At 42.7% G+C, this 18,955-nt stretch overlaps 1 protein-coding gene across 4 annotated transcripts in view; it reads right to left on the bottom strand.

Moving 5' to 3' along the window:
- Nucleotides 1–718: 718 nt before the first annotated feature.
- LOC139582463 (sorting nexin-17) overlaps nt 719–18,955 on the bottom strand; it is a 123,132-nt gene continuing 104,895 nt past the window's right edge. For all 4 annotated transcript variants that reach the window (XM_071412489.1, XM_071412492.1, XM_071412491.1 and 1 more), the window contains exons 9-16: nt 18,103–18,172; nt 15,866–15,958; nt 13,922–14,125; nt 7,592–7,732; nt 7,397–7,474; nt 7,234–7,308; nt 7,054–7,095; nt 719–6,874 (exon numbers count right to left, since the gene is read on the bottom strand). In XM_071412489.1, coding sequence (XP_071268590.1) covers nt 6,755–6,874; nt 7,054–7,095; nt 7,234–7,308; nt 7,397–7,474; nt 7,592–7,732; nt 13,922–14,125; nt 15,866–15,958; nt 18,103–18,172 — 823 coding nt within the window. In that variant the 3' untranslated portion in view covers nt 719–6,754. The remainder of the gene's footprint in view (nt 6,875–7,053; nt 7,096–7,233; nt 7,309–7,396; nt 7,475–7,591; nt 7,733–13,921; nt 14,126–15,865; nt 15,959–18,102; nt 18,173–18,955) is intronic.

Consider the following 18,955-nt stretch of genomic DNA (forward strand, 5'->3'; position numbering starts at 1 on the left):
TTAAATTCTGCATAATGGCACATTTCATCAACTTTACTTTGTTTGCTGCCATGTGACTGGTTTCCGAGTCATCTCTAGCGATAAGGTAAAAATAGATTTAAAACAAGTCTTATATTTACAATTCGCTTATCCAAACTGTTACAGGAACTCACCATTGCATCGACTTGTAAATTACAGTGCTTGGAGAATGGATCCTTTTCCCACCTTGGAACCGGTAGGTTCCCTAGACCTTATTCATAGTTTCCTCTCGCATAAAGGTGGTGGAATTAAGTCAAAAGGTCAGAATACGGTAGATATCTGTAGACACACCTTTCATTTCTTAGGTCTCCCAGAACGAATAGCAGGTGAAGAGCATGTTATTAATCATGCTTAAAGTTCAAGGCCAGTATATACAGAGAAAAGTGCGTTAAAAAGGGAAGTCCATTCCATTGAAGCACGCTCAACTCAGGGGACGGAATCAGGGCCCTTTAGATTTGTTTGTGATATATTACAATAGCTATTCCTCTTCATGAAGGGGTTCGGCTGGGGGTGATTTCTGAGCAGGGCTGATTAGATTAATGAGACAAGGATCACTTTCGGTTTGATATGCAGCCAATCAGAAATCCTTCCATTTGAAGTAAGGAGACTTTTCCCCCCCATCTGACACACAGGCCCTTCACTAGTTTACATGTTGTTGTCCATCCAGGCTTATACAAATACAGACTCAAGATTGTTGGTATAATTTGGCACCTATACATTTATTTAAATCCATTTATTAGTATAACAGTATAATACGACGATAAAAAAAAAACAGAATTATCTTGACACCATTCAGAGTATCTTGTGGTACCCTATTTCCCATAGGGCTCTGGTCAAAAGTAGTGCACTACATAGGGGTGCCATTGGGTTCTAATAAAAAGTAGTGCACACCTATAGGGAATAGGGCACCATTTGACAGATCCAGAGTATCTAAGCCTCTCTGATTGAGAAGTGACAGAACCTGCATCTTTCATGGCGCCCTACACCCTACACCCTATTAATAGTGACCGTCTATGGGCTCCGGTCAAAAGGTTGTGCACTATATAGGGAATACTGTAGGGTGCCATTTTGGCCGACGCAAACAACATTCTCTACAGAAAACATCCATACATTCCAGCTGACTAATAAGAGCACAGTCAATGGGGTTTGCGTTTCCTTGACTTGCCATGGCGCTACATTTGATCAGAACAGCTATGCTGGTTGAGATAACATTCATGAATCTGCTTCCTCCTCATAGCCTGGTCCCAGATCTGTTTTGTGCTGTATAGCTCAATTTCCATTGCCTGGGTACTAGTCTGTTGAGCTAGCATGCCACTCATTTTATTCTGTGTGATTGTGAGGAGTGGAATGCTAGCTGAACAGACTGGTATCCAGGCTACTACAATGACCGTAGGCAAGACGACACAAACAGATCTTGGACCACAAGGCTATAGCTTTCTCCGTGTCAACATATCTTGACAACTAAGTATTGTTCATCAACGAGGAAAAAGCCTGGAATCCAGGTTACATTGATGCTAACAAAATGGGAATGTTGTTGAATAAACTCCCAATTTAACAAAATGGTGTAAATTAATTTTTCATACAGACTTTCATCTGTGTCCTGACATGAGACCACAGATGAAATATGTCCGTTTTCAATTAAGCACCTCTTGAGATGATTGCCACATTTGTTTATTCAAGAAAAATGTTACACAAACCCCCAAAACTTTGTTTGTTAAACTAACACAATCAATAATCAAAAATCAGACATGGAATTTGAATACACTTTTCATTCCAACTAAAAAAAATCATTCTGTAAACAATTGTTGATTACATTTGATCTGTTTTTGATTACAAACTATTGACTATACAGATGTTACTAAATTGTTCAGAATAGTTGACTTGCATGTACGTCACTTTATACCATGATCTAAAAAAAAAAAAAGAAGAAAATAGTTGTGCAAAATGCTTTAGTAAACTATAATTTTGGCATTTATGAAAAACCACAAAAAACAAATTGCTGGGGGGGAAAGAACAAGAAATTATGGATTTTATTATGAATTATGAATATTCCATGGCACCCTATTCCCTATGTAGTGCACTATATAGGGAATAGGTTTCTATAGTGCCCTGGTCTAAAGTAGTGCACTATACAGGGAATAGGTTTCTATAGTGCCCTGGTCTAAAGTAGTGCACTATATAGGGAATAGGTTTCTATAGTGCCCTGGTCTAAAGTAGTGCACTATACAGGGAATAGGGTGCCATTTAGGAAGCAGACCATTGTTTTTCATGCTCCACATTAATAAATATCCATCTGTAATACTGGAATCAGGAAGTGCAACCGACCAAATCAAACATCTCCTCCTGCAAGATTCTAGCTGGCGAGGTCGCATTACCTAAGGCTGATACTTGGTTGGTGGGTTTTGCGTTTCGACCTGTGGCAAACCCACAGTGGACCACAGGACCAGAAGTTGAAATGTTCAAATCATCTTTCAGGCAATATTAATAATAACACTACCAAGTCTGAAACCTGTACTTGGAGATTCACATTAAAACTCATTAAAACAGCACTGTTATGAATGATGGGGAAGATCAATAACACCCTACAAAGGAAGTTATTGGGGAAAACATTTTGGCAACATTAACACTTACATTCCGCGTATAAGTAACCCATTTCGAGAGCTAGAATTGACACCCTTGTTACAACGTACCTTGGATTTCTGATGTGACAGAATTACAGGCTAAAAGAAAAGACAACGATGAAGACAAAGACACAAGGCCCCTTTTAGAATGAAGGAATGTCAGGATGCTCTATGGTAGAATGAAGGAATGTCAGGATGCTCTATGGTAGAATGAAGGAATGTGAGGATGCTCTATGGTAGAATGAAGGAATGTCAGGATGCTCTATGGTAGAATGAAGGAATGTCAGGATGCTCTATGGTAGAATGAAGGAATGTCAGGATGCTCTATGGTGGAATGTGAGGATGCTCTATGGTAGAATGAAGGAATGTCAGGATGCTCTATGGTAGAATGAAGGAATGTCAGGATGCTCTATGGTAGAATGAAGGAATGTCAGGATGCTCTATGGTAGAATGAAGGAATGTCAGGATGCTCTATGGTAGAATGAAGGAATGTCAGGATGCTCTATGGTAGAATGAAGGAATGTCAGGATGCTCTATGGTAGAATGAAGGAATGTCAGGATGCTCTATGGTAGAATGAAGGAATGTCAGGATGCTCTATGGTAGAATGAAGGAATGTGAGGATGCTCTATGGTAGAATGAAGGAATGTGAGGATGCTCTATGGTAGAATGAAGGAATGTCAGGATGCTCTATGGTAGAATGAAGGAATGTGAGGATGCTCTATGGTAGAATGAAGGAATGTGAGGATGCTCTATGGTAGAATGAAGGAATGTGAGGATGCTCTATGGTAGAATGAAGGAATGTGAGGATGCTCTATGGTAGAATGAAGGAATGTGAGGATGCTCTATGGTAGAATGAAGGAATGTCAGGATGCTCTATGGTAGAATGAAGGAATGTCAGGATGCTCTATGGTAGAATGAAGGAATGTCAGGATGCTCTATGGTAGAATGAAGGAATGTCAGGATGCTCTATGGTAGAATGAAGGAATGTCAGGATGCTCTATGGTAGAATGAAGGAATGTCAGGATGCTCTATGGTAGAATGAAGGAATGTCAGGATGCTCTATGATGGAATGTCAGGATGCTCTATGGTAGAATGAAGGAATGTCAGGATGCTCTATGGTAGAATGAAGGAATGTCAGGATGCTCTATGGTAGAATGAAGGAATGTCAGGATGCTCTATGGTAGAATGAAGGAATGTCAGGATGCTCTATGATGGAATGTCAGGATGCTCTATGGTAGAATGAAGGAATGTCAGGATGCTCTATGGTAGAATGAAGGAATGTCAGGATGCTCTATGGTAGAATGAAGGAATGTCAGGATGCTCTATGGTAGAATGAAGGAATGTCAGGATGCTCTATGGTAGAATGAAGGAATGTCAGGATGCTCTATGGTAGAATGAAGGAATGTCAGGATGCTCTATGGTAGAAAGTAATCTATGAAGACCAGGGGTTGGAACTGGTTCAGGGAACAGGACAGAAAAATAACAAAATTTTCTGAGGAACAGAACCAGAACCGAGAACGGAAGTGATCAATACTGTTCCAGAACAGAACCGTTCTTCTAAAAGCATGGGAACCGGTTGATAACGCTCTTTTACAATCTGGGTATTTTTCAGTCCCACAAAAAAAAAAAAAGAACGCAACAAAGCCCTCACTTTATCACCCAGGAAGTTATTCCAGTGTCTGCCAGCTGAAAATCTTTGCCAGTGTGTTTGTAGGCTACCTGCCCCTCCCTCTGAAGCATAGTCTACTGTAGCGACTGATGTTACAAGCATAATTCAGAAATTCGATTTTTTTATTAGAATGGATGAACTTTTTCAATGCTAGGTAAGGATACTGTAGTTATCACGTTTTCACATTGTATTTATTAACAAACACAAAATAGGTAAGACATTTTTACTTTAATGCTGGTGCCGCTCTGCACACACACAACCTTGTTAGCTAGCTCTGGTCCTGGTCTCAAAAACTCTAGGCGGCATTATGTGTAATGTAATGGAACGGAGTTATGGTCAAGGGCTAGCTCTGGTCCAACGTTAGCTAGCTCTGGTCCAACGTTAGCTAGCTCTGGTCCAACGTTAGCTAGCTCTGGTCCAACGTTAGCTAGCTCTGGTCCAACGTTAGCTAGCTCTGGTCCAACGTTAGCTAGCTCTGGTCCAACGTTAGCTAGCTCTGGTCCAACGTTAGTTAAGCCAACTCTCTGAAGTTCCTTCACAGAAGCCGCTCCTCCGTAGGTCTAATTCAGATAATGTACGTCATAACAACATACCCAGCGCTCTCCTCACCCGCAAAATTTCTGTCGCAAGTTGCACCCTACACTGTCTAATGCATGTATATACTGTAACTTGCTTGCTCTATCCATTGGTGAAGTCATTTAATGTCAAGCTAAATGTAAGGGGGAAAAAATGTTGATTTCAGGAGGTTTAAAAAGGAACAGAAAGGAACGATTTAAAACGTATCTTTTAGGACTTTATTTTGCTGGTCGGTAAAGTATAATGGTGGTTCTCCTCGGGCCGGATTCGATCTTCACTGAGGTCCAGTGGGCCACACTAAAAATGTGTTATATTCCTTGCCGTCAAAATGGGCAAACAATAGTTCCATATCCATCACTTCTGGAATTTACTATGATTCCTGTCCAGCATTCGTTTCTATGACTGTCAGCTAGCTGGACAGAGTGAAGAGACTATAAATGACTTATCTAGCTGGACAGAGTGAAGAGACTGTAAATTACTTATCTAGCTGGACAGAGTGAAGAGACTGTAAATGACTTATCTAGCTGGACAGAGTGAAGAGACTGTAAATTACTTATCTAGCTGGACAGAGTGAAGAGACTATAAATGACTTATCTAGCTGGACAGAGTGAAGAGACTGTAAATTACTTATCTAGCTGGACAGAGTGAAGAGACTATAAATGACTTATCTAGCTGGACAGAGTGAAGAGACTGTAAATGACTTATCTAGCTGGACAGAGTGAAGAGACTGTAAATGACTTATCTAGCTGGACAGAGTGAAGGGACTATAAATGACTTATCTAGCTGGACAGAGTGAAGAGACTATAAATGACTTATCTAGCTGGACAGAGTGACAAGACTATAAATGACTTATCTAGCTGGACAGAGTGACGAGACTATACATGACTTATCTAGCTGGACAGAGTGAAGGGACTATAAATGACTTATCTAGCTGGACAGAGTGAAGAGACTGTAAATGACTTATCTAGCTGGACAGAGTGAAGAGACTATAAATGACTTATCTAGCTGGACAGAGTGACGAGACTATAAATGACTTATCTAGCTGGACAGAGTGACGAGACTATACATGACTTATCTAGCTGGACAGAGTGAAGAGACTATAAATGACTTATCTAGCTGGACAGAGTGAAGAGACTATACATGACTTATCTAGCTGGACAGAGTGAAGAGACTATAAATGACTTATCTAGCTGGACAGAGTGACGAGACTATAAATGACGTATCTAGCTGGACAGAGTGACAAGACTATAAATGACTTATCTAGCTGGACAGAGTGACGAGACTATAAATGACTTATCTAGCTGGACAGAGTGAAGAGACTGTAAATGACTTATCTAGCTGGACAGAGTGAAGAGACTGTAAATTACTTATCTAGCTGAACAGAGTGACGAGACTATACATGACTTATCTAGCTGGACAGAGTGAAGAGACTATAGATTTGGGTCCATTATCACTGATACACAGCTTGAGTTTTTCACAGCATAACCCTTGTGGGCAGCAGGACCCCCGTGGGCAGCAGGACCCCCGTGGGCAGCATGACCCCCGTGGACAGCAGGACCCCCGTGGATTAGACTGCAGACTGTAATTTTAGTTCTATATGTTCTTGATATTTTATTAAGTTGAATACGGGGGGGGGGGGGGTAGGATTGTAAAACAGGAGGGCAGTGGGTAGTCAGTCATTCTGTACCTGAAACACATAAGATAGATGGCAGTCTTTGTGAAGCTGATACGACAAGACTGATCTTAAGGCAGGCAGCAGACTCCCAGGAAGGGCTACAATCTTACAGAATCAGACAATCCGCTCGGCTCAGCTTGGAATCTCTGCAGGTTGTGTTCGACAGGTGGAGGTGGGGGGGTGGGGGGGGGATATTACAGGTCATCATCCCCGATCCCCTCGAAGGCATAGTTGCCATGGAAATCGTTGCCGCTGATGTCATTGGCTGAGTTGGAGGCGCTGATCCCTCTGAGAGACACAGAGCTCAGCTTGGTCTGAGAGAAACAGAGACATCGTGTTAGAGCAACAGTCACTTACACATTTCCATATCAACCCCCAGCCACCTAAAACAGAGACTCAACCATAGAGATCAAATGATTTACTGTTAATTGTGATTCTCTATGTAATTCTGTGGACTTGACATTTGGGAGATCAAAGCAGAAACATTACTCACTGAGAGTTTGACAATCTGGTCTCGGTTTGGGTCAGGAGAGTCCTGCAGGGGAGAGGAAGGTCACAAACAAGGTGAAACATCAAGTAGAAGATCTTTCCATTCAAAACAGCTAAACGTGTTCCCCCTCCGGGCATAATCACAGTGGCATATATCATAGACCTGTGCAGTCCCCGTTCTCACCAGTAGAGGGGGGGATTTCACAGCTTGCTGACTTTCGGACCGATGTAGGGAGCCATTGTGACGTTTCCTTAGCATCTGAACAAGACATAATGAATACAGGAAGTCAGAACATGGCAGACTAGTTAAGGTGTATCTGTCCCATCACCAAAGACCTAACACGCACCTTCTTGATGCTGCCCCCTGACTTCTTCACCATCAGCTCATCAACCATGGACTGAAGACAGATGCTCATCATGATTGCCTGAAAACACACACACACCACTAACTGTAGATATTTCATTCATTAGCAGCAGAGGTCAAACTGCTACCTCTTGGGTGACTCCATATTGACCTGACCTCTAAAACCCTAACCTCTGACCTGTGGGCTGGTGATGGTGACCCACTGGAGACGATCTTTGCTCATCAGATACTCGAAGGCCAGCTCCAACTTCACCTCACACTTGGCTGAGGAGCAGCGGGCCAGGGTTGGGGAGGATGAGCCGTTCACTACCGGGACCTGCTGTGGTTGGGGAAGGGGACAGGGTCACTATGGTTGGACACCATCATCATCATCATCATCATCCCAACTCAAGCAGTCTGTGCAGCTAATTAATGCCTACACTACAGAGAATGTAATGTTTGCTAAAGGACAGAGGGTATAGCTTCCCTGATTGAAGGACAATCAGATGGAATCCCGGCCTGGCTGTGAGCATAGGACTCAGGTCAAAAGTAGTGCACTATGTAGAGAATAAGGCTCTGGTCTAAAGTAGTGCACTATGTAGAGAATAGGGTGCCATTTGGAACACAGACTGTGTCCGGCCTTGTCATCTCCTCCAAAACCCCCTTCATTATCAAACCCTTGTTTGCAGGATGTTTCAAACACACACAATTCCCTGGAGACGGGGACTCGTCTCCCATTAGTGTTCAGTCTGTACTTAAGGGCTCTCCAGTCTGCAGTGGGTCATTTGGGACAGATTTGCAACGTCTCTCATCATAGTGCTCACTAGACCTACTGCTTATGAGTCTCCTTCTGGAAACACAGTCTGTTTCCACTTCCTCCTCAAGCCCCCTGGGTAATGAGATAGAATAGCATCTCTTGTTCCAATTTGAGATGTGTTTTTCAGATGCTTCTCCTATTAATGCACAGCTGATGCATTAGGATGTTTTGGAAATCGTTTGTTTGGAGAGGAACACTCATTAAATATGACTGGGATCCCTGAGGGGGAGTTTACTAGTACCGTTAACTACTGGTCCATGTAATGGGGGGGGGTGGGACAGAACTAAACCATGTTCCCTGTTACCAACTGGATGCCTTTCAGCCACAAGAGCATTAGTGAGGTTAGGCACGGGTGTTGGGCGATTAGGCCTGGCTCGCAGTCGGCATTCCAATTCATCCCAAAGGTGTTCGATGGGGTTGAGGTCAGGGCTTTGTGCAGGCCAGTCAAGTTCTTCCACACCCATCTCAACAAACTATTTCTGTATGGACCTTGCTTTGTGCACTGAGGCATTGTCATGCTGAAACAGGAAAGGGCCTTCCCCAAACTTGCCACAAAGTTGGAAGCACAGAATCATCTAGAATGTCATTGTATGCTGTAGCGTTAAGATTTCCCTTCACTGGAACTAAGGGGCCCGAACCATGAAAAACATCCCCAGACCATTATTCCTCCTCCACCAAACTTTACAGTTGGCACTATGCATTGGGGCAGGTAGCGTTTTCCTGGCATCCGCCAAACCCAGATTTGTCCGTCGGACTGCCAGATGGTGAAGCGTGATTCATCACTCCAGGGAAACTATTTACACCACTTCAAGATTTTAAGCTTGTGTGCGTGCGGCTGCTCGTCCACGGAAACCCATTTCATGAATCTAACGATGAACAGTTCTTGTGCTGACGTTGCTTCCAGAGGCAGTTTGGAACTCGGAACCTTATAGGAGGTGCTTTATAGAGGTTATAGAGGTTATAGAGCTGCTTTATAGAGGTTAGAGAGGTGCTTTATAGAGGTTAGAGAGGTTATAGAGGTGCTTTATAGAGATAAGAGAGGTGCTTTATAGAGGTTATAGAGGTGCTTTATAGAGGTTAGAGAGGTGCTTTATAGAGGTTATAGAGCTGCTTTATAGAGGTTAGAGAGGTGCTTTATAGAGGTTAGAGAGGTTAGAGAGGTGCTTTATAGAGGTTAGAGAGGTGCTTTATAGAGGTTATAGAGGTGCTTTATAGAGGTTATAGAGGTGCTTTATAGAGGTTATAGAGCTGCTTTATAGAGGTGCTTTATAGAGGTTATAGAGCTGCTTTATAGAGGTTATAGAGCTGCTTTAGAGGTTAGAGAGGTGCTTTATAGAGGTTATAGAGGTGCTTTATAGAGGTTATAGAGGTGCTTTATAGAGGTTATAGAGGTGCTTTATAGAGGTTAGAGAGGTGCTTTATAGAGGTTAGAGAGCTGCTTTATAGAGGTTAGAGAGGTGCTTTATAGAGGTTAGAGAGGTGCTTTATAGAGGTTATAGAGCTGCTTTATAGAGGTTATAGAGCTGCTTTATAGAGGTTAGAGAGGTGCTTTATAGGTTATAGAGGTGCTTTATAGAGGTTATAGAGCTGCTTTATAGAGGTTAGAGAGGTGCTTTATAGAGGTTAGAGAGGTGCTTTATAGAGGTGCTTTATAGAGGTTATAGAGCTGCTTTATAGAGGTTAGAGAGGTTATAGAGCTGCTTTATAGAGGTTAGAGAGCTGCTTTATAGAGGTTATAGAGCTGCTTTATAGAGGTTATAGAGCTGCTTTATAGAGGTTATAGAGCTGCTTTATAGAGGTTAGAGAGGTTATAGAGGTGCTTTATAGAGATTAGAGAGCTGCTTTATAAAGGTTAGAGAGGTGCTTTATAGGTTATAGAGGTGCTTTATAGAGGTTATAGAGGTGCTTTATAGAGGTTATAGAGCTGCTTTATAGAGGTTATAGAGCTGCTTTATAGATATTATAGAGCTGCTTTATAGAGGTTAGAGAGGTGCTTTATAGGTTATAGAGGTGCTTTAAAGAGGTTATAGAGCTGCTTTATAGAGGTTATAGAGGTGCTTTAGAGAGGTTATAGAGGTGCTTTATAGAGGTTATAGAGGTGCTTTATAGAGGTGCTTTATAGAGGTTATAGAGGTGCTTTATAGAGGTTATAGAGGTGCTTTATAGATATTATAGAGCTGCTTTATAGAGGTTATAGAGGTGCTTTATAGAGGTGCTTTATAGAGGTTAGAGAGGTGCTTTATAGATATTATAGAGGTGCTTTATAGAGGTTATAGAGGTGCTTTATAGATATTATAGAGCTGCTTTATAGAGGTTAGAGAGGTGCTTTATAGGTTATAGAGGTGCTTTATAGAGGTGCTTTATAGAGGTTATAGAGGTGCTTTAGAGAGGTTATAGAGGTGCTTTATAGAGGTGCTTTATAGGTTATAAAGCTGCTTTATAGAGATAATAGAGCTGCTTTATAGAGGTTATAGAGGTGCTTTATAGAGATTATAGAGCTGCTTTATAGAGGTTAGAGAGGTGCTTTATAGAGGTTAGAGAGGTGCTTTATAGAGATAATAGAGCTGCTTTATAGAGGTTATAGAGGTGCTTTATAGAGGTGCTTTATAGAGGTTATAGAGGTGCTTTATAGAGGTTAGAGAGGTGCTTTATAGAGGTTAGAGAGCTGCTTTATAGAGGTTATAGAGGTGATTTATAGAGGTTATAGAGCTGCTTTATAGAGGTGCTTTATATAGGTTAGAGAGGTGCTTTATAGAGGTTAGAGAGGTGCTTTATAGAGGTTAGAGAGCTGCTTTATAGAGGTGATTTATAGAGGTTATAGAGCTGCTTTATAGAGGTTAGAGAGGTGCTTTATAGAGGTTAGAGAGGTTAGAGCGGTGCTTTATAGAGGTTAGAGAGCTGCTTTATAGAGGTTATAGAGCTGCTTTATAGAGGTTATAGAGGTTAGAGAGATGCTTTATAGAGGTTATAGAGGTTAGAGAGGTGCTTTATAGAGGTTAGAGAGGTTATAGAGCTGCTTTATAGAGGTTAGAGAGCTGCTTTATAGAGGTTAGAGATGTGCTTTATAGAGGTTAGAGAGGTTATAGAGGTGCTTTATAGAGGTTATAGAGGTGATTTATAGAGGTTAGAGATCTGCTTTATAGAGGTTATAGAGGTGATTTATAGAGGTTATAGAGGTGATTTATAGAGGTTATAGAGGTGCTTTATAGAGGTTATAGAGCTGCTTTATAGAGGTTATAGAGCTGCTTTATAGAGGTTAGAGAGCTGCTTTATAGAGGTTATAGAGGTGATTTATAGAGGTGCTTTATAGAGGTTAGAGAGGTGATTTATAGAGGTGCTTTATAGAGGTTAGAGAGGTTAGAGAGCTGCTTTATAGAGGTTATAGAGCTGCTTTATAGAGGTTATAGAGGTGCTTTATAGAGGTTAGAGAGATGCTTTATAGAGGTTTGAGAGGTGCTTTATAGAGGTGCTTTATAGAGGTTAGAGAGGTGCTTTATAGAGGTTATAGAGGTGCTTTATAGAGGTTAGAGAGGTGCTTTATAGAGGTTATAGAGGTGCTTTATAGAGGTTAGAGAGGTGCTTTATAGAGGTTAGAGAGCTGCTTTATAGATTTTATAGAGGTGCTTTATAGAGGTTAGAGAGGTGCTTTATAGAGGTTAGAGAGGTGCTTTATAGAGGTTTGAGAGGTGCTTTATAGAGGTGCTTTATAGAGGTTATAGAGCTGCTTTATAGAGGTTAGAGAGGTGCTTTATAGGTTATAGAGGTGCTTTATAGAGGTTAGAGAGGTGCTTTATAGAGGTTTGAGAGGTGCTTTATAGAGATGCTTTATAGAGGTTATAGAGCTGCTTTATAGAGGTTATAGAGGTGCTTTATAGAGGTTTGAGAGGTGCTTTATAGAGGTGCTTTATAGAGGTTAGAGAGGTGCTTTATAGAGGTTTGAGAGGTGCTTTATAGAGGTTAGAGAGGTGCTTTATAGAGGTGATTTATAGAGGTTATAGAGCTGTTTTATTGAGGTGCTTTACTCCAGTGCTAGCTTCCCTACACTGGCTACCTGTTAAGGCAAGGGCCGATTTCAAGGTTTTACTGTTAACCTACAAAGCGTTACATGGGCTTGCTCCTACCTATCTTTCCGATTTGGTCCTGCCGTACATACCTACACGTACGCTAAGGTCACAAGATGCAGGCCTCCTTAATGTCCCTAGAATTTCTAAGCAAACAGCTGGAGGCAGGGCTTTCTCCTATAGATCTCCATTTTTATGGAATAGTCTGCCTACCCATGTGAGAGATGCAGACTCGGTCTCAACCTTTAAGTCTTTACTGAAGACTCATCTCTTCAGTAGGTCATATGATTGAGTGTAGTCTGGCCCAGGAGTGTGAAGGTGAACGGAAAGGCTCTGGAGCAACGAACCGCCCTTGCTGTCTCTGCCTGGCCGGTTCCCCTCTCTCCACTGGGATTCTCTGCCTCTAACCCTATTACAGGGGCTGAGTCACTGGCTTACTGGTGCTCTTTCATGCCGTCCCTAGGAGGGGTGCGTCACTTGAGTGGGTTGAGTCACTGACGTGATCTTCCTGTCTGGGTTGGCGCCCCCCCTTGGGTTGTGCCGTGGCGGAGATCTTTGTGGGCTATACTCTGCCTTGTCTCAGGATGGTAAGTTGGTGGTTGAAGATTTCCCTCTAGTGGTGTGGGGGCTGTGCTTTGGCAAAGTGGGTGGGGTTATATCCTTCCTGTTTGGCCCTGTCCGGGGGTATCATTGGATGGGGCCACAGTGTCTCCTGACCCCTCCTGTCTCAGCCTCCAGTATTTATGCTGCAGTAGTTAATGTGTCGGGGGGCTAGGGTCAGTCTGTATATCTGTGTGAATTTAAGTATGCTCTCTCTAATTCTCTCCTTCTCTCTTTCTTTCTCTCTCTCTCGGAGGACCTGAGCCCTAGGACCATGCCTCAGGACTACATGGCATGATGACTCCTTGCTGTCCCCAGTACACCTGGCCGTGCTGCTGCTCCAGTTTCAACTGTTCTGCCTGCGGCTATGGAATCCTGACCTGTTCACCGGACGTGCTAAAAAAGCCAACTGACATTTACTCCTGAGGTGCTGACTTGCTGCACCCTCGATAACTACTGTGATTAATATTATTTGACCATGCTGGTCATTTATGAACATTTGAACATCTTGGCCATGTTCTGTTATAATCTCCACCCGGCACAGCCAGAAGAGGACTGGCCACCCCTCATAGCCTGGTTCCTCTCTAGGTTTCTTCCTAGGTTTTGGCCTTTCTAGGGAGTTTTTCCAAGCCACCGTGCTTCTACACCTGCATTGCTTGCTGTTTGGGGTTTTCGGCTGGGTTTCTGTACAGCACTTTGAGATATCAGCTGATGTACGAAGGGCTATATAAATACATTTGATTTGATAAGTGGTCTGATGAGAGCTCAGCAGTTTACCCAGAGGAGCCAGAGGAGAGGTATAGAAGCATGTGTGTGGCACACTGTAGGAGGACCACACTTGTGTTAATGAGAGGGGGAGGGGAAAGGTGAGAGGTCACGCTAACACCAATTCGGTCATAATTTGGATGGATTATAACCAAATTATGAAATTGGTTCCCTCCCCTGTAAAACTGACCGTAGAAGAACAACTTCCCCCTACTCCAAATTCAGCGTTCAGCGGACACTTAAAATAGAGAGTCGAGTAACTTAATTTGGGGTTAGGGTTACTTACAGACGAAGTGACGCGCCAGCACCTCATGCGCGTGACCTTGAAGCTCCCCTCCTTCATCTGTTCATTGGGCAGCTTGACCTGGAAGTTAAGCTCGTTGTTGCCTGCAGAGACGATCACGTGACAGCCCTTCTCCGGGAAGTCGGTCACGCACGGGTCAAACTGGATGTAGCCAAAGTACTTCAGCGTCTGGCCTAGCCTAATGAACTGGAGAAACAGGTAGAAAGACATGAACTGGAGAAACAGGCAGAAAGACATGACCTGGAGAAACAGGTAGAAAGACATGAACTTGAGAAACAGGCAGAAAGACATGACCTGGAGAAACAGGTAGAAAGACATGGTCTAGCCTAATGAACTGGATAAACAGGTAGAAAGACATGAACTGGAGAAACAGGCAGAAAGACATGGACTGGAGAAACAGGTAGAAAGACATGGTCTAGCCTAATGAACTGGAGAAACAGGTAGAAAGACATGAACTGGAGAAACAGGCAGAAAGACATGGACTAGCCTAATGAACTGGAGAAACAGGCAGAAAGACATGACCTAGCCTAATGAACTGGAGAAACAGGTAGAAAGACATGAACTAGCCTAATGAACTGGAGAAACAGGCAGAAAGACATGAACTAGCCTAATGAACTGGAGAAACAGGTAGAAAGACATGACCTAGCCTAATGAACTGGAGAAACAGGTAGAAAGACATGGACTAGCCTAATGAACTGGAGAAACAGGCAGAAAGACATGAACTAGACTAATGAACTGGAGAAACAGGCAGAAAGACATGAACTAGACTAATGAACTGGAGAAACAGGCAGAAAGACATGGACTAGCCTAATGAACTGGAGAAACAGGCAGAAAGACATGAACTAGACTAATGAACTGGAGAAACAGGCAGAAAGACATGAACTAGACTAATGAACTGGAGAAACAGGTAGAAAGACATGAACTGGAGAAACAGGCAGAAAGACATGGACTAGCCTAATGAACTGGAGAAACAGGCAGAAAGACATGACCTAGCCTAATGAACTGGAGAAACAGGTAGAAAGACATGAACTGGAGAAACAGGTAGAAAGACATGAACTGGAGAAACAGGCAGAAAGACATGGACTAGCCTAATGAACTGGAGAAACAGGTAGAAAGACATGGACTAGCCTAATGAACTGGAGAAACAGGTAGAAAGACATGGCCTAGCCTAATGAACTGGAGAAACAGGTAGAAAGACATGAACTGGAGAAACAGGCAGAAAGACATGGACTAGCCTAATGAACTGGAGAAACAGGCAGAAAGACATGACCTAGCCTAATGAACTGGAGAAACAGGTAGAAAGACATGAACTGGAGAAACAGGTAGAAAGACATGAACTGGAGAAACAGGTAGAAAGACATGAACTGGAGAAACAGGTAGAAAGACATGAACTGGAGAAACAGGTAGAAAGACATGGACTAGCAGAATGAACTGGAGAGAGAGAGCAGGCAGAAAGACAATGAACTAGCAGAATGAACTGGAGAGAGAGAGCAGGCAGAAAGACAATGAACTAGCAGAATGAACTGGAGAGAGAGAGCAGGCAGAAAGACAATGAACTAGCAGAATAAACTGGAGAGAGAGAGAGCAGGCAGAAAGACATGAACTGGAGAGAGAGAGCAGGCAGAAAGACAATGGCTACACCACTGGCCACAACCTTTTGAAAAGGTCTTCTTCAATAGCTTCATTTTTAATCTAAAATATCTTCCTGAAGGGAGTATTGGAGATACATCGGTTAACTACTAAATTGTGCGACTACCTACAAAGTTACTATGTAGTTGATTGGAAGCCATTACTCCACTTTATAAACAACTACACAGGAGAGTTTGCCTCCAACCCATTCAACTTCTTCTTCTGCTATAATACTGTCACTCTACACCAGCTTGGTAGAAGAAGAAGGATATAGCTCTAGGAGACAGTCTTGCTTACTTCTTTCTTGGAGCCTTTCTCCTGCAGTGATTTAAGCTGTCTGTGCTGGTCCTTGTTAACGAGGATCCAGCCTCTATCTATGTCCGACACCGTCTAGGGAGAGGAGAGAGACAAGGTTCATCTTCCTGCTCCAAACCATCCTCGTAGAGGCTTTAGATACAACTGTTACTCAGTTTAAGTCCAAAATGAACTATTCTACTGTTTAATTCAACACCAAAACATACACTGTTGGCAGCTGCATACACACATATACAAGTCAATCACACACACACACACACACACACACACACACACACACACACACACACACACACACACACACACACACACACACACACACACAGGCAAAAAAGACACTTGCCAATTCTCTCTTTCCAATAAAATATTGCATCCTTTGGCCCATACCATTGGCTAAGCCCGCACACAGAGCCAAGACAGCAGCCAGATCAGATGAAACATCTCTGAAATGCTTAGGAAACCATCCTGTTGCTGCTGTATCTGGGTCGGGGGTGTTGCTACAGAAAGACATGGCTACTTCCCAAATGGCACCATATTCCCTATAAAGTGCACTACTTTAGACCAGAGCCCTATTCCCTATATAGTGCACTACTTTAGACCAGGGCCCTATTCCCTATATAGTGCACTACTTTAGACCAGGGACCTATTCCCTATATAGTGCACTACTTTAGACCAGGGCCCTATTCCCTATATAGTGCACTACTTTAGACCAGGGCCCTATTCCTTATAGAGTGCACTACTTTAGACCAGGGCCCTATTCCCTATATAGTGCACTACTTTTGACAAGAGGCCTATGGGCCCTATATAGTGCACTACTTTTGACAAGAGGCCTATGGGCCCTATATAGTGCACTACTTTTGACAAGAGGCCTATGGGCCCTATATAGGCAGTAGGGTGCCATTTGGGGCATAACAGTAAGGAAGTAGGACTGGGACGATACTAGTATTGCAATACTTGTTAGTATTGTGACAAGGGAACAAAACACAAAGCCGATTTAACTTCTTTAGTAAAACAGCCTTAATGTTGGAAACAAACATCATTATGTTATCATCCAGAGTCGCATATAGTTATTTTCCAGGCTATATCACAACATATATACAGCAGGTTTAGGAACAGGCTATATCACAACATATATACAGCAGGTTTAGGACCAGGCTATATCACAACATGTTACGTACAGCAGGTTTAGGACCAGGCTATATCACAACATATATACAGCAGGTTTAGGACCAGGCTATATCACAACATATATACAGCAGGTTTAGGAACAGGCTATATCACAACATATATACAGCAGGTTTAGGACCAGGCTATATCACAACATGTTACGTACAGCAGGTTTAGGACCAGGCTATATCACAACATATATACAGCAGGTTTAGTACCAGGCTATATCACAACATGTTACGTACAGCAGGTTTAGGACCAGGCTATATCACAACATATATACAGCAGGTTTAGGACCAGGCTATATCACAACATATATACAGCAGGTTTAGGACCAGGCTATATCACAACATGTTACATACAGCAGGTTTAGGACCAGGCTATATCACAACATGTTACATACAGCAGGTTTAGGACCAGGCTATATCACAACATGTTACATACAGCAGGTTTAGTACCAGGCTATATCACAACATATGTTACATACAGCAGGTTTAGGACCAGGCTATATCACAACATATATACAGCAGGTTTAGGACCAGGCTATATCACAACATATATACAGCAGGTTTAGGACCAGGCTATATCACAACATATATACAGCAGGTTTAGGACCAGGCTATATCACAACATATATACAGCAGGTTTAGGACCAGGCTATATCACAACATATATACAGCAGGTTTAGGACCAGGCTATATCACAACATATATACAGCAGGTTTAGGACCAGGCTATATCACAACATATATACAGCAGGTTGAGGACCAGGCTATATCACAACATGTTACACACAGCAGGTTTTTAAAAGGAACAAAGAGTTTGGTCTGCTTTGTGTTTTTGCCCTGGAAACAACATGTCAATACTGGTATCATCACAGCCCAAAGAGGAAGCAAGTTTCAGGTATATACAGGAGATTAAAATCAGAAATACTAAAACACAAACCTGATCTTTACACCTACTTGATCATTCAAAATACCCATCTACCCCAAATGAAAGGGGGAAGAAAAGCCAGCAGACAACCGGTATGACCTTTGACCTGCGACCCCTCACCTGAGCGTATAGTAGATTTAGTCCCACTCGGTTGTCCATTACATCACTGTCATACACCGTGTCCCAGTAACTAGAAACACAACAAGAGAGAGAGGAAGAGAATGCTTGAACACCAACAAATTGGACAGCAGCCAAGAACTTGAAGCCTGAAAATTAAATCAAAACACCATTTGTGATGGAAGTTAAATAAAATTTAAAAAAGCAATCATAATTGGCTGTTCACGTTTAATTTCGAGCTTTTAATAAAACGTTAATGTGTTGGATGAGGGGCTGTTGTATCTTTGTTGGGTATGAAATGTCATTAAGTCTGATCATTGATACCTGCTGGCTTAGTGCCTGGAATGCAGCCAGCCAGCCAACCAGCCAGCCAGCCAGCCAGTGTCTGTTCAATCAGCTAAGTGAGTGTACTGACTAATGGCTGTATAGGTAAGTGAGAACACAGCACAACCACAGTGTCTGCTTCAGTCACAACCACAGTGTCTGCTCTGAGTCAGAGTCCACAGTGTCTGCTTCAGTCACAACCACAGTGTCTGCTTCAGTCACAACCACAGTGTCTGCTCTGAGTCAAGAGTCCACAGTGTCTGCTTCAGTCACAACCACAGTGTCTGCTTCAGTCACAACCACAGTGTCTGCTCTGAGTCAGAGTCCACAGTGTCTGCTTCAGTCACAACCACAGTGTCTGCTTCAGTCACAACCACAGTGTCTGCTCTGAGTCAAGAGTCCACAGTGTCTGCTTCAGTCACAACCACAGTGTCTGCTTCAGTCACAACCACAGTGTCTGCTTCAGTCACAACCACAGTGTCTGCTTCAGTCACAACCACAGTGTCTGCTCTGAGTCAAGAGTCCACAGTGT

Source organism: Salvelinus alpinus, chromosome 8, assembly GCF_045679555.1.
Source record: "Salvelinus alpinus chromosome 8, SLU_Salpinus.1, whole genome shotgun sequence".
NCBI classification, from domain to species: domain Eukaryota; kingdom Metazoa; phylum Chordata; class Actinopteri; order Salmoniformes; family Salmonidae; genus Salvelinus; species Salvelinus alpinus.